The sequence below is a fragment of the Seriola aureovittata genome, chromosome 5 (assembly GCF_021018895.1).
Source record: "Seriola aureovittata isolate HTS-2021-v1 ecotype China chromosome 5, ASM2101889v1, whole genome shotgun sequence".
Classification (NCBI taxonomy): Eukaryota; Metazoa; Chordata; class Actinopteri; order Carangiformes; family Carangidae; genus Seriola; species Seriola aureovittata.
Genome location: NC_079368.1, coordinates 7,987,614 through 8,010,244, shown reverse-complemented (window position 1 = coordinate 8,010,244; position 22,631 = coordinate 7,987,614). Strand labels below are relative to the sequence as shown.

At 41.9% G+C, this 22,631-nt stretch overlaps 1 protein-coding gene across 8 annotated transcripts in view; it reads left to right on the top strand.

Moving 5' to 3' along the window:
• The window catches only part of ncor2 (nuclear receptor corepressor 2), an 85,409-nt gene that overhangs the window by 27,487 nt on the left and 35,291 nt on the right, over nucleotides 1-22,631 (top strand). For all 8 annotated transcript variants that reach the window (XM_056376296.1, XM_056376298.1, XM_056376301.1 and 5 more), the window contains exons 5-12: nucleotides 4,945-5,127; nucleotides 8,969-9,082; nucleotides 13,893-13,949; nucleotides 14,668-14,720; nucleotides 18,038-18,104; nucleotides 19,231-19,403; nucleotides 19,638-19,731; nucleotides 21,852-22,030. In XM_056376296.1, coding sequence (XP_056232271.1) covers nucleotides 4,945-5,127; nucleotides 8,969-9,082; nucleotides 13,893-13,949; nucleotides 14,668-14,720; nucleotides 18,038-18,104; nucleotides 19,231-19,403; nucleotides 19,638-19,731; nucleotides 21,852-22,030 — 920 coding nt within the window. The remainder of the gene's footprint in view (nucleotides 1-4,944; nucleotides 5,128-8,968; nucleotides 9,083-13,892; nucleotides 13,950-14,667; nucleotides 14,721-18,037; nucleotides 18,105-19,230; nucleotides 19,404-19,637; nucleotides 19,732-21,851; nucleotides 22,031-22,631) is intronic.

Sequence of the window (22,631 nt, the reverse complement as noted above, 5' to 3'; positions counted from 1 at the left end):
CAGTGCTTCTGGTCAAATGTGTCTCGGCCTGTCTGAATGAGTATATGTGAGTTAGCTGACCCTCTTTTAAACTGATAAATCAGCAGGGCTGATATGTAGTAACTGTTGATATTAGGTTGTTGCAGATATATTGGTATGAGTGGTTACGTTGGCATTGAATCGCAAGACATTGCAGCACAGTAATAGAGTTAGTTTCACAACAGTGTTGCCTTTACATTGTTTGACACCCCAGAGAACTGAAAGATGTATTTTTTAATGCTAATGCTCAGCATGTATCTTGGCCACAATTCTTAAATAACTAAGTCTGAGGGATCTTAATCAAAAATGTTTATTTTATTAGGTTCTTATGCAAGTGGGCTGATATATTGTTATCATATATTGTTATTGGTATTGGCTCAAAAATCCAGTATTGTGTGGGCTGTATTTACACTCCCTCCCCTCAGCTTGGGTCGTATGCTGGCCGGACACTCGCCCGGTTTTGGTGACCAGGTGTCTCCTCTCGAGATGGACATTAAATCAGTGATACTGTGAATGTCATTTGACTGATTCCCCTAAATGTGTGAGATAGAGAAAGTGAGGGAGAGATAGAGAGGAAGTCAGTCTGCGTTTGAAAACTGAAAGAACTGAAACTTGAGCTCGGAGATTCAGTCTTGACCTTGGGAAAACAGAGTATATCTGTGATAAAATATTTTAAACCCAAGATTCACTTTAACTTTTTTTTTGCTGAACCATATACACGCACGTGTTCACCTTAAAAACTGAACTTTATTTGATACTCAAGTACTAGAATTCACTGTAATTCAGAGGTTTAGCAGTGAAGTGTAGACTAGAGTATTTGTTAACTTTGACTGCCAGACATTATTACTGTAGATTGCTGTAGAGAGCATTGTATCTTCAGTGTTTCACACATGCCTATAGTTACATATCTCTACATTATCTCCTGAACACCACCCGCCCTCTGCCTTTTTACTTAAGGCGTCTGGCAAACAAATGTTTTTTTTATATTCCCAGTCATAATAGCACCAGCTGTGTATCTGGACTGATGACCTTATTGGCACAGGATGTTCAGCGATCAGGGACGACGCATGCCAGTAGTCAGAAGACACTGGCCTGAACAAGACTATCTACATCCAGAAAGTGATAACAAGGATTCTGTAGTGTTTTGGTCTATGTTTATCAGAGCATAGAGCAGCAGTGAGATGTCAAATGCCACCGAAACAACACTCACGGACTGTGTTTTGCAGCTGTTGAGACACATTCTTGTAGATATTTTTATTACTTACCACTATCACTAGCTTTATGCAAATGTAAATAGATTATAATAGAAAACAGTATTATATGTACTTGTCTGTTGTCTGACCCACTGGTTTTCTTCTTCCTCTTACTTACATGTATCCCGTCAGATTATTTGAATTATTGTCATAATGATTACACATTTATGAAAATATTCGATAGTTGCATTAAAGGCAACAGCCATGGAGCAGCAATAGTCCACATTTAAGAACTTTCAAAGTCATTGACATAAATGACTATCTTTTTGTTTTTGGCTCGAGGAACAAAGCATAAAAAATAAACGAGGTCTGTTGTTGTTGACGGTTCACAGCAAGGCCACCCACACAACTTACGCCTGAGTTTTCTGGCATTTTAAAGATTTTCATTTAGCTTTAAATCTCAACCTTGTTAAGATGTTAGAGCCTTATTGAGACCATGTTTACTCCATTATGCATTTTTTTGTATTGTTTATCTTTTGCTAATGAGATTCAGCCTTGAAATCTAAGAAAATCCCATTTCAGTCACCTCAGTTTCAGTAGCTTTGTGCACCAGCTGCTGTGTTCTTCACATGAGAGTGGGCTTCACGTCCAAACCAGTGTTACTACTCTGAACAGGATGTTAAGACAGGATATGTACAGCTTTATTCAAATGTTGTCTGGAATGCATACACTTAAGACTATGTGACTCAGTCACACAGGCTGGTGCTCACTAAACAGAACACATTCACACAGACGTGCCACAACACCCAGAGGTAATTTAAATAAAACCTGATGCATGCACAGCCTGAGACATCATGCAGTGGAATGTTCTAAATGTGACCGGGGTTGTCGAGGGCATATAAGCTGTAAGCTGTGCTGGGCCAAGGGCTTAGCTATTGGCCTGTGACCTTTTCACACTATGTCACAGGTGTAGTAGTTGTTGATGTGCTGCTGCAATGCTGACATGAACAGAGGACAGTGTAGGGCACAGGACCACAGGGAAAAGGAAAATTCAGTCTCTGACAGTGTACACTACTTTTGACTTGGTAGTTTAATTACACCATAAAATCCCTCCTGGTTAAACTCTCTCTAAACATCTTGAACACACTTTACTGTCTGTTAGATCACAGCAGAGCAAAATGGCAGTTCAGAAATGTCAGCAACAAAGGCAAAAATGAAAGGAGTCAAAGGTTTATATAAAAAAATCCCCTGTGAACATGTGATGTCCTTCTTGTGACTGTGGTCATCATGCACGCATGTTGTGTAATGATATCTGGTTTTACATCACCATAAATTCGTCCCCTGAGAGAAATGTCCGGCATGCTGAGCTGGAACACAGGTCAGGAAGGATGTTTTCAAGGAGACAAGTCGGGCCTTTTTCCCCCTATTTTTTTAGAATTTTTTTAATTTAAATTATGTGTCGTGTTTTTTTTTTTTTTTTTTTGTGATTAAATGGCTTTGGTGACAGTGGGCTCCTTCATCTAGCACAGCCCTTCAACATCATCTGGCACTGACATTTTCAATCACAGCAGGTCTACGGGGCTGTAATGCAAGCTGCCTAGTCCAGATTAGCCCATTTACATAATCTTCATTTCAGGCGTTTAAAAATATCGCAAAACAAAACCCAAACTGGATCACACATGTAGTCATTTGAGGAGGATGTAACTGTAGGATGCTCACATACAGTACATACAAAAAAGCAGGAACACACACACATCACAAATAGATAGATGCTGCCCCTGCAGAGCAAGTAGTCCTCTCTTACCATTTGTGTGCGTGTGTTGATATTACATAAACCGGTGCATGTAACAGCAACACGGTTTCCACTCTTGCTGTGCATGTGAATGGATTACTGAGAATTGGCTTCAAGCATGATCTTTCTAAGGCAGCACATCTGAATGTGTATGTGGTCCAGAACACCTCATCAAACTGTGTGGGAGACGTCAGGAGGCCTGACAGGCTAAAGCTAAAATCATATTCATGTGTGGAGTACAACAATCACTTTGCAAAGACAAATTCGCCTTTTAAGGGATATAATAGAAGATGATCATGCAGGTTACCTTCTCCTTTCCATGGTAAACCACTGAAGGTATTTATTTAGTTCAGAAACAGTCTTAAATGCAGCTACAGTGCTCGACTGTGATCTAAACAACATGTGGTGATGAACCAGTCATTTAGTGTTACAGCTGCGTGTAATGTTTGGGGGGCTTCTAATACATGTATTAACAATGTAATAGACTAGATTCATGGTTATCTCCAAGAAGAAGCTGGCTGCCTTCAACCACATAATGCTCCCTGAAGCGCAAGAATTATCCCAGGGATGAATTGAAGCGAAATTAATAACCTATTCATCTTGATTAAAGCCTATACAATTGTTGTTGTTTAGCTGGACAGATAAGTAATTATCATTTTGATAATAATTGTTAATTATTTGTAATTTTTTGAGCAAAAAATTCTCTGCCTCTGTAGGTTCACAAAAATGTAAATTTTTGCTGGTTTTAGTGCACCTGTTTTTAATGCACAAAGAGTCTCAATGGAAATGTAGGAAATGCAATAAAAATTTAAACAAAAGTAATGCTTTTGTTCTCCTTGGCTGAAGTGAAAAAGTTGGGGAATAAATGTGTATATATAGCATGTGACTTAAACGTCCACTGAAACTTCTGCTCTAATGAAGAGACTAAAAACTGTGGCAGACGTAAACATCAGATCTGTGTGGACCAATGAGGAGACTGTAACGTTCCTCAGGTTAACGCATGAAACGAGCGGAAAAGCTATATTTACATCACGTTGTCCACATTATTTGTGTTTGTTTGAGGTTCTTCTGGGCTCTTTCATTTACGTCATCTTGTTGCACCGTCCTCCTCTGCTGTGGTTTAGCGGCACCTGACTGGAAATGTCTGATGAATGACAGTGCACAGTGGCTACACTGACTTATGAGTATGCTACTGTAGTTTAATGAATCTCTTCTCTCTCATCGGTGCAGCTGCTCATTTGATGAGCCGCACTGTGTATTGTTTGAGTGACAGACACGCACCGTTTCCATTCTTCTGCCAGAAGACAAGTGCGTCCTGAATTTGATCTACTCTACACCTTAAAACAGAGTATTTCACATTTCAAACAAAGTCTCTCAAGCAGAGACAGCTGCCAGCGCTCTGCTGCACAATCCTAGTGAGGGAGGCTGTGACCTCATATTCATTAGTGTGGTCTAGTGACACTGAGACACTACACTGCCTTTCATTACCCAGAGGACTTAATTACTGGTGTGTGTTTCCTTCCCAAAGGATACACAGACTATGTTTCGCTGATTTCTTATAAAATAACCTGCCGACCTTAAAATCAGAGGAAGACAGGGATGCTTTCAGCAGGAAAGAGAAGAGATGGAAACTTTTATCTGAGAGATTCAAGACATATCAAGAGGGTCTTTATGCCCGTTGTATGTCAGATATCTTACACTGACTTGTCAACTACAATCAGTGTAATCCGAACATTGTGTAGACTTCTCTTACCTCATGAAATTCCTTTTAGAAATACTCGTCTGGCCTCATTCTCCCCTCTCCCTTCAGATTTAAATCAAATTAATTTATTGTGTTTGACTTTTTCTCGAGTGTCAAATTGAAAACACTGAGGATCATAATATTATATAGATCTTTAACATGTAACCATGCCACTTTTTTTCCCTGTTGTGCATCTGTAGGATCGTGGGAGTGCCATGGGGAAGCTGGAACCCATCTCCCCTGTCAGCCCCGTCCAGATGGACCCTGACTTGGATCTTGTGCCGGCTCGCTTCTCCAAGGAGGAGCTCATCCAGAACATGGACCGTGTGGACAGGGAGATCACTATGGTGGAGCAGCAGATCAGCAAGCTTCGCAAGAAACAGGTCTGCACAGATCAAACTGGCTTGCTTAGAATTTAGAAATTGCAGGCTGATGTCATCTAATGTTTTCCTGCTTAGCTCTTTGAGTTTTGTTGAGGAATCCTGGCAGTCCTGCTGTGAATGCCTCTGGTGTGGGAACTGATTTTATATTTCTGTTAACTTGTTGATTGTTATTGCACCACTGCAGCACTAGATGAATGTTTGGTGGGAACATATGCACCAGAAATAACTTTACAAACCGCAAAATACATATTTGTCTAGTGCCAATCTAATCTACTGAAAACAGGATATATAATGAGTTGTAAAATCTCTCATATGCAAAGGTATTTACATTCTTTCATTATGATAGGAAAGTGGCAGAAATGTGTTTTGCAGTGCATGTGACCCTCCTAGAATGCGATCAAGGAAGGAAGGCAGGTACAGGTCGGCATGTAGCTGAATATGACCCAGATTTGGAGAAGTGTTTTTAGTGGTGTTTAGGTTCTTAGAAGTTATTTTTCATGGTGTTATTTTATGCCCAACCTGCGAGAGGAGATGATATGTGACAGTGAAGAAAGTTAAGTATACACAGTGTGATGTCATTAATGTGCATTCCGCACATATTTTGAGCAGGAACTATCAGGTACCAAAGTGTTTATTTGTCATACTTGTAGATGTGTAACTCTTTGCCAGTGCTGGCATCCTTGTTGAATTTTCTTAGTGGCAGCGTTTAGCTTGTTTGAAATGTTCAATGTGCAGTGTTCCAATGTGACTTTCCCTGCCAGGCTATAGTTGGCATTGGTGCAATAAAGTCTTAAACAGACTTTGCTGTGTTGTAATCGCTGCATTCAAGCTTGTAGCTGTTTCTTGCTCAATGTAGCACGATTCTGTACACGCACTCCTCCAGGCAGCTGCATTCCCACTTTTCTTCTCTTCTCTTCTCTTTGGCTTTTTATTTAGGAGAAAAGTAGGTTAAAAATATATAAGGTTATAAATAACAGCTTCCCCGGGGGAGGAGGAGGATTATGGTGGAGGTTTTTTTGACTGCTAAACCACTCATATCCCTGCCACACTGTCTCCTTTTTGGCCGCCTGCCATGTTCAGTGGAGAAACTGTGTAGTCAAGCTCACTCTTTTCCACCAGGGTCCCTCCTCCACCATGGATGCTGTCATAACACTCAATTATTACAAAAAAAAAAAAAAAGCATTAGGTGAATTTATTGATCATAGACACGTGTGTTGCTCTTGTAAAATGACCGGTCAGTTTCATCTGATAGGGTGAAAGCTGATAAAATAACTCTTGACCATTTTAATATATTATTCACATCTCTTCACTGTAGCAACTTGTGCTTACACTGGTTTCACAGGCTGTCAAGCTACTTCACAGAAGGTTCATAACTATTGATCTGATTGGCTTAAAGTGCTGATTATGCGTGAAGGGAAAACCTAGATTAGTTTAGAATGCCCAGGTTAACATGAATTAGCTACAGCTGATAAAATCGTCTGATAGCTACATTAAACCTGCCTGCTGTCGAATAAAAATAGGAAACTTGTTCTCTAAATATTTGTTAATAGAGAAGGTTTAGTATTAATGAATCTGGGTATTTTACCAAATTGCAACAGGAACCAAAGTAAACTCATATTCCAACCATGGGTTTGAAAATTATGAATGATTGAGAAGCTAAGATCTGCCGCTTACAAGCATAAATCAAGTGTTTTTATGGATATTTTTTTACAGTCCGACTCTCTTCAAGCATTAAAACATCTGGACTAATTAAGTGGCACGGTAAAACTTTATTTAGAGAGTGCTGGCAGAGGTAGTGGATGGGTGGGGCTTAGGGCTTAGGTTACCGCCAGCCTGTGTTGTGTCAGCCAAGCTCAGGATGGCTGGTTTATTTTATTTTACTCTGTGGTGGGTTTGGAAAGGGAAGGGGGGGGGGGGTCTCTATGGGAATGTCTGTGTTTCCCTCACCAGATGCTTATCCAGGCCTATCAGGACACATGATGATCCATCTTGCTTTGCTCTCATGTGGATTCTCTGGAGGCCTTCTTTCCCCTTCTGAAGCCCCTGACAGGAGATGAGAAGGAGGAGTAGGAGCAAGGGGGGAGGTGGTAGCAGGGGGGCTGACTTAACTGTAGATCAGCTAAACACACACTGGAGTCACTAGGCCTCGGCCTCCAGACAGCTAGTTACAGCTGGATCCTCTCTACTTCTGTCTCCAGCTTACAGCCTGCACACAGACTGTGTCCAAACATTTTCAGGAAAATAACAATGTCAAAGACTCAAGTTTTACCTTTAAAGCCACAGGGTTTTATGCCTGCTCGAGTAAACTGTTTGTTTGCTGATAGTTTTGTGTTGTTTGTCAAAGTTAATGACTCTAATGCATGTGCTTCAATAGAGACAAAGAAAATGTTCTTGGTGTTCTTCCCTTGAACAGAAGGGAGAACATCTCTTTATTGACTTTGAATAGGATATGAAATTTAAACTTTTTGTGAATTTACTGAAGTTAAGCCAAAACATAGATACATTTTGGTTTGGGTGCTTTTGAGATTTTTCTATTATATCTTCCAATAAAAGGTTTCCAACCAGAGAGATGATTTGCTTTTCAAATACCAAGGCCCATTTTCCTCTTTTATGCTTGTGTATATTCAGATGAAATTCAGATATGATTTAATTCACATCAGTATTTCTGTACTTTGAGTGAAGAAAGTCTAACTCAACAACCTGTGCTAAAACTGCTTGCCAACAAGTAACTAACACACACACACGATGAGCTGCACTGCTAAATAGTTGGCAAGACAGAGGTTTTGCTCATATGATTCATGCTACACACAGCAACTTGGGCCTTCTTTACGACTGTATGTTGTAAAGTGCTCCTTTCTGTGTCACACTGGAAAATTCAATGTATAAATAATTTAAATGTTTAAATACTTTTTGTCTCATTATCGCCTGTCATTATCACCGGCGGAAAGAAGCCGGTACTTCCACATGCTGCTTATTGACATAGTTAAGTGTGGGAGGATTAATGATGCTGACAGGTCCATTTACGCCTTTTCTACATCTGGATAGTATATGCAGTCAGATTACTGTCCCTCACTCAGGCTTCTTGCTTGTATTCACACTTAGCTTAACGGTTTCTGATAGCTATCCAATCTGCCAAGAAGTGTCTACATGTAAAAGGGCTATTGGAGCCAAACGCTGCTATTTTTTCTATGTGCTGTTCTGCTTCTTTCTGAATGTCAGAACAGGTTTCCCCACTTTCCCCTCTGTACACCTTCAAGGGGATGATTGAAGGACAAGGAAGCACTGACTGAATTGTACATGACTGGCAGTGCAACATAAAGGTTGATGGGTCCCTGCAAGTTTCTCTCTTTTAGTTCTCTGACACCCCTCAAATTCCAACTTGCTGTGGATTTCTTTGCTCACCGCTCACAATAAACAGTACTTCGAAATAATGGTTGGTTACAAGCCAGGGTGACTAGTAAGTTAGAGGAACTCTGCTGTTTTCCAGTATTTGTCTGGTGTTGATTTCCCACATTTCCCCCCCACTTAATTTTACTTTTGCATGTCCCCCATTTTCTCTCTCTCTCTCTCTCTCTCGTTGGATATTCCAGCCGCACAGCAGGCACTGGCTTTGTTTACAGGCTGTTGTGGTAACTCTTTGATTAACTAGGCCCTGGGGAGTTAATAGCTATTACAGCTAATAGGACAGTTAGTCTAGTCCCTGCTGGAGAGCTGGGGGAGGGATGGTTGCTGTAATGCACACTCTTGAACCTTGCAACAGGAACTGGTGAGCCACAGGTCTTCCTGGTAGATCAGTAGTATTAAGTATTAACCGTCATGTCTGTGTTTGTGTGTGTTACAGCAACAGCTGGAGGAGGAGGCTGCAAAGCCTCATGAGCCGGAGCGGCCCATCTCACCGCCACCCAGCGAGGCCAAGCACCGCAGCCTGGTGCAGATCATCTATGATGAGAACAGGGTCAGTACTATACACACACACACACACCAAATGCTCAATAGGTAGCACACTATTCAAGTCAAAATGACCTTGCTTTTGAGTTTGGTTTCACTTGATCACATATGCAGTGTATTCATTACCACAAGTGAATTGAACTCCATGGTTCAGTGCAATTTCACTGGGCTGATGCAAGATAACAAATTAAACTAAGCCCGGCTCTGAATACTCTCTGGTGCCTGGTATGGTTATTTGGTTCCCATGTCAGGGACAGGGCAGCTTGCCAGTGTTGGAGATTACCTCATGGTGTCTGTAAGGTAAATGAGTTGGCCCAGCAGGTACACCTTTGTTGAATTAACCACAAAGTCCCTCATTTTACCATGACCACAGCCACATGTTGTGTGCTTCTTTCATCACATTTCGCTCTGAGGAGACTCGTATTTGTTTGCAGAGGATATTTTTTGGTCTTGGAGATCCGTCATTTTTGTTGACCTTGTTTGATGTAATCCTCAAAAACCCTTGTCAATGAAAGCAGATTGTGTCACAAAGTATTTATCTCCTACCTCAATCTCCCAATCTTCACTGTCAAGCGAGGCAGAACTCTTGCCTAACAGAATAAGCTACTAAAGGTCAGCGTAGCAAGCATGATGAATCACAGACGTACACATCCACACACTCTATGAGGTGTCACAGACGCACACTGACATAAATCTTTGTCCTTTATCATCTGTGCAGGTATAGAAACATAATCATTCTTTCAAGAAAAGAAAAGCAGTTCACCCGAGAGGTCGTATAAAGCTGTTTGGAAGTGTTAAGTTGGTCCCGGTCACAGCAATCATTACATGCAGTGGTGCACTGGGCAGAATATTACCTTTTATAATGGAGTGATTCTCAGTGCTCTCAGCCCCCCTAGTGGTTAAATGCACAAGTCTCCTTTTTATTGGAATTGGCATTTAAACCAGGGAACTCCCCTCACACAGTATCACACCCCACGTTTAACCTCTTTGAACAAACCCCCTTTGGGAAACTAGGAGTAATGTTAAAACCTCACAGTTCAGAGGAAAACGGCTCTTGAATGTTTTGAACAGCTTCCCTGACAGATTCAAAGCAAATGATTTTTAAAGAAGGGCAAAGCAGTGTAGAAAAAGTAGAAATCCAAGTGGAGAAGCTAGTTTAAAACCCACATGTTGGCAAGCAAGCGTTCACCCTGCTTAAGTGTCATTGAGAAAGAGACTAAATCCTTCACAGTTCTTGGAATGGTGCGGTGACACTTTGCTCTAACCTGCACATATCCTTCCAGATAATCACCAAAATGCCCTGAGAGGCCCTTTTAAAGAGAACACCACCACAGCACAGGGAGTGTCCTTCATGACTCGCTCCCTTGCGGTCACCAAGCGCAGCCAAATCACAGCACTTGTATACAACAGCAAGACTCTGCAGATTGCTCAAGACTCATCTGAAAGGCTAGTTTAAGAATGACTCACAGCTTACTCCACCATGTAGCCTGACCTCTGTAACACTTTCCACTTCCCTCTGACTGGCAGGATGTACTCTGGCCTACTGCCTGCCCCCTTAACCTCGCTATCGCTCTCTCTCTCTCTCGCTCTCTCTCTCACTCTCTCTGTCTCTCTCCCCTTTACCCACACTAACCTCATTGCAACAGTGACACTGTAGCATTTACTCATCCACTCATATTCATATTAATTCTTTTAATCACTGTAACATTTATTATTTGTTAATCCCTTATTAATGAACATTACCTAGGTCCCATTTACACATTTCTTACACAGCAGCAGTTTGGCTAGCTAGCTAGCTAGCTAGCTAACAACTGTCCATAATCTAACAGACCACCTGCATGGATGGTCTGTGAATGTGAATGACACAAATGTTTTGCTCATCTTCACGGCCTCTCGCTCTCCCTGTACAGATCACTGCTCTGTCACCCACACAGGTAACTCAGTGGTTGGACTGATCATGAATGTTAAAAAATGCTTTGACTCTCTGTCACCTGCCTGTACAATTGTGATAGTTTTAAGTTGCTGGAGCGGCTTTGCTAATTTTCAGTCTCACTTCAACCTCTTTTGTCACAAAGACAGACCATGTCCTCCTCCCATGCTTTGGGAGGAGTGAAGACTGGGTATGCACCTTGGAGAGACGGAGACATTTACATTTTACATTTACATTTTCAGCATCTGTCTCAAAAAAATTGTTGAATGTATTTAAGCGTGACTTTTTTTTTTTTTTAGTTAGGTGTCCAGTCTGCCCATGGCACATGAACAGGTTATATTTAAACAGGGCGATAACATCGCATTAAAGCTTAATGTTACATGTCAGGCCTGTGGTGCGTGTATATATTGGTATGTGTGTTTAAGCACCTGGCTATAATTACTTCAGCTTCAGCGGGCCTTTTTGAGCTGGTGTCACCGCGGTGTCGTCTGTCCCCTCTGGGCTCAGTGTCACCAGCTCTCTCAGACAGGGTTACAGCCGCATTTCTAGCGACAAGCCCATTGTCAAACCCCGGGGATGGCTCAACTCAAGTTCACTCTTCTCATATTTGGGACATCGCAGTCATGGACACAAACACAAGAAAAGACAGCCCCACTGAGACTGCATTATTATAATTCTGTTGAGCTGTGCTAAATCCTCATGTCTGTGCCATATTGACGTCCTTAAAGAGCATTCTCTCTCGCTCTGTTCTTTCTTCGCCTCTCTCTGTTTTCCATGTTTTTCTCTCTCCGTTTTCTCTTTAGGGGAGATACGAATCATTTGTAGTGTTGTGATTTTAGTCACAGAAGCCTCGACTGTTATTTTCATAGGTTTGTCCTAAGCTCAAGTTCAACATTTAATTTCAGGGATCATGTGATACGCCGGGGAAAATGTGTTGTTGACAGCAGGCAGCTTGTACAACAGTACAACTGCTATGCTTTACAGTTTATAATGCCACTGCCAGAGCAGCAGTCCTGTGTGCTGCCACAGGGAGGGGGCATGATTAAAGTAATGGAGCAGCCTCTGTACTTGGGTCTTGTGATGTGGTTATGTGTGTGGATCAAGAGGGCAGTTCTCTCAGTGTAATTAACCATACGTTTAGAGAAAAGGTAATATTGCATCTTATCCACCCTCCTCTCTTGATTGCTAAGTTTGTCATTTCTAGTATTTAATGTGAAGCCACACTCCAGGAGTTTTGAGGTCAGTATCATGCAGCCTTTTTTTTTTTTTTTCGGATTTGCTGAAAGAATCGCGGCCAGGAAATGAAGAGAAATCCTTGAGCTTTCCTACTCCCTAAGGATGAAAGGCTGCTTTTAATAATTGCTGCTCATTAACTGCTCCTGTAGTGAGCAAGCTTTCTGAGGCAATACTCTGCAGCCTGTTACACCTACTCACTGGTGAGGAAGCAACAGGAGTGAGGGGGGAAAAAAAAAGCATATCAATGCAAAACAACTTAAGGAATAATAATAGCATCATGTCATTGTATTTGCATTTGAATGTTATGTTTTAATAAGTGTAAATGTAAATCATCAGTGCTTCCTTCTGCCTCACGGAAACCTAGAGGAAATGAACAGGGCACTTTTAAAATGAGAGCCATGTCTTTTGGCTTCCCTCACAGGTGACCCAGTTGGAAGCCTGTGTTGAGTCGAGGTAAGCTGTGTGCGTGAGCTCCTCTGGGGTCTTACTTCCGAGTCTGTTAGCGTGAGTCTTGCATAAACTCAGGAGTAGATCCCAAACACCTCCTGTGTTACCTCCACAGTGAAGACCGAGTGAAAGGGACAAGGAAGCAGCATGACATGGTGGGCGGTGAAAAATAAAGGTTGACACGCACACTCGCCACGCACACGCGCCACACACACGCGCCACAGACACACACACACACACACACACACACACACACACAGGCAAGTTCTGTCTCTGTTATCACCTCTGAAATTTCTCCCACATCTTCCTCTCCATCCACCCCCCACTCCTCTCTCTCCCCCCATACCTCCATCCTCTCTGTGAATGTGTCAGTCCTGCCAGTCTCACTGCATGGCCACTGAAGGAAATGAAGTGAGATGGAAAGCAACGGACCATGTGGTGTGTCACCAAGCAGGGTCTGTTTGATCGATGAAGCGGAGAGAGCGTACAGAGCGGAATGAGGAAAAGAGTGGAGCGAACATTGAGAGGTGTAGTCTGGGACACTGCTCATACATTTGTCTGCTGGAGCTAAATATAAATGTATGGAGGAGCAGAGCTGCAGAGCGGTCATCCAAAGACATAGATGGGGGTTTTTTGCTGCCCATCTCCGTGCCCCAACACCTCTCCTTTCTTGCTTAATGGTCCGTGCCAGGAGCTTTTGTTTTAAGAGGCTGATTGTTGTAGGTAGAGAGCTGGAGGTGAGATCTTTCTCTGTCTTTCATCAGATGTCTCTTATGAGATAAGCACCAAAGCCCTTTAGCCCCCCCCCCCCTTTCCCTGTTTTTTTTTTTTGCAATTTCTCTCCCACTCACTTTCTATTCCACTCCCACTTCCCTGCCTGCCTGCTCCTTCTCTCTCTGCTCAGGGGAGGTGAGTAATGTTTTTTTTTTTTTTTTTTTCTGGGAGAGGAGAGAGGGAGCTGTGGCCCAGCTTGAGATAAAAGCTCTAATAATAGTCAGTGCATCCATCTCTCCATCTAATCATCCATCCACCCATCCATACATCCAGGATTCCGTCCGTCTGTCCGTCCGTCCCTCCGTCCGTCCAGCGAGCAGTGTGGTGTAGCCTCTGTGATCAAGTGAGCGTGCTCACTGCGTTGCCGTGGTGATGACAGAGGTGCAGGCAGCTGGCTAATGTACTACTTATGTTTGTATTCCCTCACCAGAAAAAGGCAGAAGAGGCTCACAGGATACTGGAGGGACTGGGACCCAGGGTAGAACTGGTGAGTGGAGTCTTTGATTTTCATGCCTTTTCTGTGTTATTCTTTGTCCCACTCTCATGTCTCTGCATTATTGACATGTGGGAACATTTTTATTGAGGGTCAGGTTTGAGAGATAAAGGATGTTAGGGAGACACAAGGAGTGAGAGTGAAACACATGATGTCCCCAGCACTGGTATAAAATGAAGTAAAAATATTTGATTTCTGTGCTCAAAGCTCCATTAAGCAATGTTGAACACATTGATATTGAACATTGAGTAACATCAGAATGCAATATGAAATGTTTCTTTTTATCCAAACCCACTGAGAGTAGAAACAGAACCAGGCAGAACAGTTACTACATTTCCACAATCGGGACATTTTTCTCTGATCCATATTCAAAGCGTCTCTTTGATTGCAATAATACTTTGTTTTTGTCATATATTCTCACACATACTGTATCTGTCTGTTATTCTAGCTGTCTGTTGCATTAGATCGAGATATTGCACTTCTGTCAGTCAGAGCTTTGACTCACTCTTGTGATTTGATGACCATTTATGCAAAAACTGAAATCCTACATTTATCTGTGGCTAGGTCAGAATCATATTGAAGAGATGCTGGAGTGATTGTCAGTCATTTTGACCTTCATGTGTCTTGCTGTTGAATTTCAGCTGTTTGCAATCAGTTTCAACTGAAAATATAACTGATCCTTTGATCTGCTTGTTTCTTCTCCCATTCCCAGCCTCTGTACAATCAGCCCTCTGATACCAAGCAGTACCATGAGAACATCAAAATGTGAGTCTGTTGCTGTAAATGTCTGAACTCTTATACATGGAGAAATGTTTTACATAGACCCACTGAAGGATACAAACTGCTGAAGAGATTAACTGTTGGGAGAGGAGCTCACCACAGATCTCTAAGACATGTGTTATGTATATATATGTTTAAGATACAAATGTTTTGTAGGGAAATACTGTATATAATCATTTTCAAATAATGCATTTGAAGCCATAGTGATGGCCTTGAAAATCAAATACCAGAGCAAACCAAGCTCAAATTCACCAAACAATTCTGATTGCTGCAGTCATGAGAAAGTGTAATAGGACAAAGAATGTTGAAGAGCCCCGCCTGTTATTGATTGTATTCATAGGAGATATTTGTTTGCTCAGAAATGTAATAACTTTGAGCCCATATTTAGGGCCATGAAATAATATCACTGGTGCATATGCTGTTGTATAACATCCTTGTATTTTTTTTTTTTTAATTCTCTGTAAAGTCCCCCGCCCCTGTGTTGGCTGACTGCAGAGGGGATGTGAAATTATCATTATTTAAACATAGTAATGAAACTTACTGGACTAAACAGGTGTAACGAGGGCAGCTACAGACAGTGAAAAAAATAATGCAGATGGCTTCAGGAAAAGGAGGTGCACTGTCAGTGAAACTGTGCTAAGCTAAGAAAATGCTATTATTTTAGTTCTGTCAATTGAGTTTGAATGCATGTCTATAATAATGTAAGTGTAGTGTCAATTTTTTTGCCTTCATTCATCCTGAATTTGACACAGGATTAAAGTTTTTGAGTTTTCTCCTATTTGATCTTCAGTTTAATTGAAACTCTGCCGTTATTTTGTTGTGAGGGCCTTGAATTTATCACTAGAAGCTTCAGTAATTTTATATCACAGAATTTATTTTTGTACACTTTGGAATATGTCTACCAGCTGCGGTCTGTTAGCTACCACCACTACTGAGCTAACAAGATGGTAGACTTGTCTTAAGTCATATTTATATTGTTGTCACACAAGAACAGGCTTTAGGGGCGCCTCGGTGGCTCACCTGGTAGAGCGTGTACCACATTGTATTAGTCCTAACTGCAGCAACCATGAGTTTGAGTCCGACCTGCGTCCCCTGTGTCATTCCCTCTCTCTCTTCATTAGCCTTTCCTGTGTCTCTCTCACTGTACTATAACAGTAAAGGCAAAAAGGCTAAAAGATAGCTTAAAAAAACCCAAAACAAAACAGGATTTAGGTTACAAATCTGCATCACTTGCGTAGGCCGATGCAAAGGTATAATAGGTCATATTTGAAGTCTTGCTGCTAACAGAGCTTCAGCTGTGCTCAAGCTAAAGCTACATTGGTGAAAAAAACAAAAATGCTTCTGAAAATGGACTAGAATGACCATTGATTTCATTTTTTGCCTCCAATATTATGACATGAAATATTAACAGCAGACTGCCTCTCTCAGCATCCAAGGTTGCATTACGTGAATGATTAATAAATCATGTCAATTTTGTATGTAAGTGGGTATCTGCAGTTCGGGGAGTAGAGAATACACAACTTTGCCTGCCATGTCTATCAGGAAGGCTTATGTGCATCTGTAATCTTTTAAGGACCATAATTCACCGGGGCACTTCAAAGGGTTGCAGGAGGGTTATAATAGCTTGTCTCCACCGTTGGCACTGTGTTTCGGGCACAGTGGCATACCACAAGATGTATCTGACCTCTTAGCCGCACACTGCTCTGTCTTCACTCCTTTTGATCCCTGCACCGTTTGATCAGTATTATTGCCTCAAAGCAATTAACTGGAAACTCTCCTCTCTCCCTCCGTGTGTGTGTGTTATTAAATACCACTATGTTGCTTTGAGCCGGCACAATTGACTCCTTTGTTTTGCTAACCGGTTTGATAACCTTGGCACTCATCCCTGCCCGGATAGATGAGTACCAGTTCTCTGTGGAGTGCTCAGCATCTGAGTCTCCATCCCAATTTGTCTCCTGCGCACACAGTGCTGTTACTACTCAGCTGATGATAAATGCAGAGTGCTATGAAGACAAAATCAAAGTTTGAAGTCTGAAGTGTGGTTGTACCACTGGAGAACATCTGCCCCAAGTGCGTGTATAATGAGTCTTTCAGCCATCATGTTTTGGAGGTATTATGCCAAATTACAGTGTTCTCTGATATCTCAGAAATGGCACAGGCTTAGAGCAGGACAAAGGAAACCATTGGTAGGGGTTCAGGGCTACTAATCTTTCCCTTTGCCATCTGGTGTCCAGAGGACAATGCCATCTCTGTCTTTAAAGGGCTTAATCTATTAAACCTGTTTTTGCTATACCAAGTTAGTTCTCGCCCATATGCCACAGTATGTGTAGATATCCACAGCATCTAGCTGGATTTGGCTGTGTTTATCTATCTGCAATGGCTTGGCTTAGTATGTGTCTGTTTGTATGTGTGGGTGTGTGGGAGTGTTTATGTAGGCTGGGGGTTAAGGCTGTTTAGATTTAACTTGGGTTTGTTATTGCAGATAACATGTTTGGGAAATGAAGAATGGATCGTCCTCTGTGTGTTTATCATCCTAAACCCTAAATGTTGTCATGCTATCTTCCAATTTTCACCAAACTTATACACCATGGGTAGCCCACTTCCTCGTCTTCTGTCCTTGCCTGTGACCTGAGGGACCCTGCGGCTCAGCCGAAGTGACTAATGTAGAATAAGATTACATTAATCAGTGGGGAACGTGACCTTACAACTGACAGATTAAGTGTCAGGAATAAAACTCTGTCTTGGAGCAGAGAAAGAGACAAACTGAGTGGCTGCCTAAGGAGATTACTGGCCCTGACCTTTATTTGAAGCACTGTGGCTGGCTGTTCCCAGCCCAGACAAGTTTTATAAGTTTGGCTCCCCTCGCTGTCCTTTCCACCCAGAAGCAAGTTTGAGTTTATCGAGCGGTGGCATACAAGGACAAGCATTGTTTGTGTGTGTGTGTGTGTGTGTGTGTGTGTGTGTGTGTGTGTGTGTGTGTGTGTGTGTGTGTGTGTGTGTGTGTGTGTGTGTGTGTGTGTGTGTGTGTGTGTGTGTGTGTGTGTGTGTGTACAAGTGCTTTTTTTTTTTTGTGGTTTATTTATTGGATAAAGAAGTGAGGCAGAAAAAGTGCAGCAGGGAGAACATGTGTACCTACGGATCTGGAGAACACAGATCCTTAGATTAATCATGTGACAAATGTGATGAAAGCCAAAGCATTCTCTGAATTGAGTGTGTTTCCCTGAATGTGCTCACCATATGCCTTTCTGTCTATTCCTCTGCCCCTCTGTTTTCTTCATGCCTCTCTGCCTCCAATCTATCAGAAACCAGGCAATGAGGAAGAAGCTCATCCTATACTTCAAGAGGAGAAATCATGCTCGTAAGCAGTGGGTAAGTGGAGAACTCAATATTTTTGACTCTCTGCTGCTGGGACTCAGCCCATGACCGATGACTAGAGTGAAACTGTGCTGGGTGCATCTTGACGCGAGTGGCCATTTTAGGCAGACCGGAGAGGAATGGATCTGTCAGTACAGTGACTGTGCCCTGTGGAAGTGATTGCTTTTGAAAAACCAAAAAATAATCTCACCTACTATCACCTGAAAGAAAAACCTAGATTTTCTTTAATACGTCTGCCAGCCGCTAAAATGAGCACTGTACAGGGTTAGTAGCTGCTCTTGTCTGCCAGTGATTGAGCGAGACTGAGCCAAAGAGCATGACTATAAATAAAGCAGAGATCAATGGGGGGGGGGGGGGGGGGTTCTGATGCTGGAGCTAGACGGACATCTTAAAATCAACTGTCTTGACAGAAAATCATTATTGCAAATCAAGTCCACAGTTTTACCATGAAATTTGCACGTATCCACATGTGAGGATCATGGCTGTTTTTAAACTGCTTCTAGCCTTGGAGATGGTGCCGTCAACAGCTGCCCCATAGCTCTGCATTTATTATGTATTTCAGGTTTATGTGAGGTCAGGAAGAACCGTTTTCAAATGCAGCACCTTTATCAAAAGCATGTGAGTCACGGCTGAGCGTCGAGTCTGCTCTCGTGTTGCGTCTAAGTGGGGGAGGTAGCTCCTCGTGGGCAGAGTGCGGGGAGACATCACCTTGTGGTTTACGAGCCTACTGAGGGTCGTGTCTGCACCAGGGTTAATGGTCTGCTTTACAGCCTGCCTGTGAGGAAGCTGGGAAAACAGTGGGCTGTCGTCTGCCACAGCCATGGCTCAAGGCCAGACCCCCCCATAGAATAGCAACATATCACTTTGCCCCCTCTTGACATGTATAGCTGCATGGTGGGAGACACCAGAGAGACTGAGAGCTAAGGAAGATTACTGAATATAAATATCGAATGTTAGGACAGGCTGAGACATCACTGCTTTTTGAGCGATGTCTTTTTTTTATTGCTAATTCTTTTAAACGTTCAGACTTTGTGGTCTGTTAGTTTTGTGCCTGAAAATCTAAGGTAAGACTTAGAAAGAGATATTGTGGATTGAAATGTTCCCCTTCTCTGTGCTTCAGGAACAGAAATTTTGCCAGCGCTATGACCAGCTGATGGAAGCCTGGGAGAAGAAGGTGGAGCGCATCGAAAACAACCCGCGGCGCCGAGCTAAGGAGAGCAAGGTGCGGGAGTACTACGAGAAACAGTTCCCAGAGATCCGCAAGCAGAGAGAGCTGCAGGAGCGCATGCAGAGGTGAGATTACAGGATGGTTCTCCCTCTCACAACATGGAGTCCGTGATTGTTCAACAGAGTAAAAGACACAGTTAATTTTTGGAACTGACTTAATCACTTCCATTTGTTGCCTAGTTACTGCAGTTATGTAAAGAATGAATGTGGATTTATTTCATTGTGTAATGTAAGTGGCTCAATTACAGTAATGAGTGGGTAGTTTTGAGTGACGGCTTCTCTGTGTTTTTCCTTTTGTAGCCGTGTTGGGCAGCGGGGAGGTGGGCTGACGTCGTCTGCAGCTCGCAGCGAACATGAGGTTTCTGAGATCATTGATGGAATATCGGAGCATGAGGTAAGCTCCACTGTTATTGTTGAATTATGTTATGTTAAGATGGTTTGCCCCTCGACTTGCTCTTTGGCAACTTGTCGTGCTCTTGAGCTTTAAATGACGATGTTGGCCAGACATCTGGATGTCTGATTGTTTTGAGTCAAAACTGGCACCGCTGCCAGGAATGAAACCTGCGGTGTCTGTGGTGTCTCAGTGATAATTTTACACTATAAAAGTGCAGGGCTCCTGTAAATTTATTTATATGCCATATGTGCTTATTTTCTAACTATGTATTATTTTCATTATTAACTATTCTATTGATTATTTTGAAATGAACTAGGCCAGGTCTGTATAAAATGTTATTGTCTTCTTTATGCAAAAACATGAAATATCATGAATATTGTTGAATTTTATTTTCTGAAAACGGTAGTCAAGATAATAAAAAAGGCAAGCAAAGCAAGAATGTCAGGTCAAAAGTCAGGGGAGATTTTATTTATATATCCCATTATCACCAATTAGGCTCAAGGCGCTTTCACAGTCTATACAGCATATGACATATGATTAAATATGATATGACATGTCCATAGACCATTGAGTCATATAATGAAAAACTCTTGACTAAAAAAAACAAACAAAAAAACAACCTTTTAACAAGAAAAAAGAAAGAAGAAACCTCAGGAAGAGCAGTAGAGCAGGAAAGGGATCCCCCATCCTGGACTGATAGACATGTAATGTTTTCGTGTGTATAGAACATTCAAAGTATGGACAATCAGGATATCAACATTATAGCTGGTAAACATACTGTACATGAAGAAAATGTTCCAGGATGAGGTCAAGCAACTTCCAGGTGCTGCCAAAAGATAAGACCTGAGCCACACAAACTCTCCTCCACCATGAAACGCAGCTCTAGCCTTTTTAAATCACTGCAACACAGTTCTCTGTCTGTGGCATATGCCAGTAAATATTGTCACATACCACAGCTGTTCTACTGGGTTAGCCTTTTGCCACTGTGGTTCCACTCACAGATACCAGCTCACACTGAGGGCTTGTTCTCAGCTGCTATGCCATTGGAATATTTGCAATAGCTAAGTTAGCAGGGCTAGCCAAAGCTAAATACTAGCCTTTAAAGGCCACCACAGCCCAGCGGCAAGCACAGCTGCTTTCCATTGAAATGCTCCCAAAACTTTGATAGTTTTTACTGCCTCTTTTTTTATGGTCTAATGTGAGCAGTCGACACATAGCGTCAGCTGCTGGTGCAACAGTAATTATTGTTCATGTACACATCAACATTATAATAGTTCCATGATGAATCTTAGCTTCGAGGGAGAGTATGGTAAATGTCAGCATGGGCTTCAAAGGCTTCCGTCTAGATTTGGCTGCTTTTGGTTTCAGCATCAAAAGTGTCGGTCTGGACTAAGACAGCATTTCTTTGTAGTTATTCGGGCCCTCTGAAGCAAATTATATAAATAAAACTGGTTTGACTTGACTTAAAAAATACCAACCAAATTCATGCTGTTTGGGCTGACAGGGTTGCCATAGTTGTGCTTCAAAAATTCAAATGTTCATAGCTCACAAATTTTAAGCCCAGTAGAGAAAAAATTATGGTTGCCTAATCTTACTTATTATAGATGTTAAAGTCAGCATAGGTAGGGGATTTGCAAGGCCTGTGGTGTCAGACTCCTACAATGTGAGGCACTACTCTGTGTTGAGGATAATTGTGTTCATGACCATGATATCCACTGCTCATGTCAGCCTCGTCCCATTAAGCTGATCTGTGTGTCCAGTTTGATTATCTTTCCTCATTTCAAGAAATGCTTTCTAATCTCCTGCCTTCTCAATGAACCAGCACTTTTCCTTTACTCCCCTCCCCTATATTTGTTCGGTTGTAAATCGCAGAGTGACAGTCGTAGAGAAGTTTACATTTGACAGGAAACATGCTTCAGCCTGTTGAGCTAACGAGACACCCTAAAGTTCCTCTCCTGTCTTGTGAACTCTGTCACACTTCAAAACAAAGCATGGCACCACATCAGGTTTCATATAGTGCATATCAGTATAAGCACGGTGTTGTCAGATACTTTCCCTCTCGAGACCAGCCCACTTACCCCAGGATCTCGGTTTCTGTGTTTGCCATTTGTTTACGACAGAACACAGAGAAGCAAATGCGACAGCTGGCGGTCATCCCTCCCATGCTGTTCGACGCCGAGCAGCAACGCATCAAGTTCATCAACATGAATGGACTGATGGACGACCCCATGAAGGTGTACAAGGACCGGCAGGTTATGAACATGTGGAGCGAACAGGAGAAGGACACTTTCAGAGAGAAGTAAGCAGAACACTTCAGTAAAGTCATGGTGGAAAATATGATTTAATCTTCTTTGAATAGAAAAAATATCTTCTTTTATCTGTTTCCCAGCAGCTAGACTAGGATTTGTTGGGCAAAATACACTTTAAAAAAAAAAAAAAAAAAAAATCTTTGACAACATTTTGGCTTTAGGCATTTTTGCACCCAGACTTATTACATTAAACTCTTTAATCAAAGAGAATTTATCAAATGCCACATTAGGTTGTAGCTCCACTCTTGTTTATTAGTCAAAGTGTTTCTTTTTAAGCAACAACAATAAGTGTGTGTGACAGATAAAGGGTCAGTAAGTTGTGGGTAAGGAAGTGAATCTTCCCCTTTCGTGAGAAGCGAGAGGAGGCGTTTCAAGCTGCCAAATCAAATTAAAGCCACACAGTAAAATCAGTGCTTTTAAATTCTACCCACGTTTGTTATCCCAACAATTCTGATCCAAAACATACAGTAAAATATTTGATCATTAAAGACTGTCCAGTGTCATATTTAATAATTGACGGAGTGGATTTGTTCTGGTTTTTTTTGTGTTGTTTTTTTTGCATCAGCACTGACGTTACCTCCTCAGCCATTC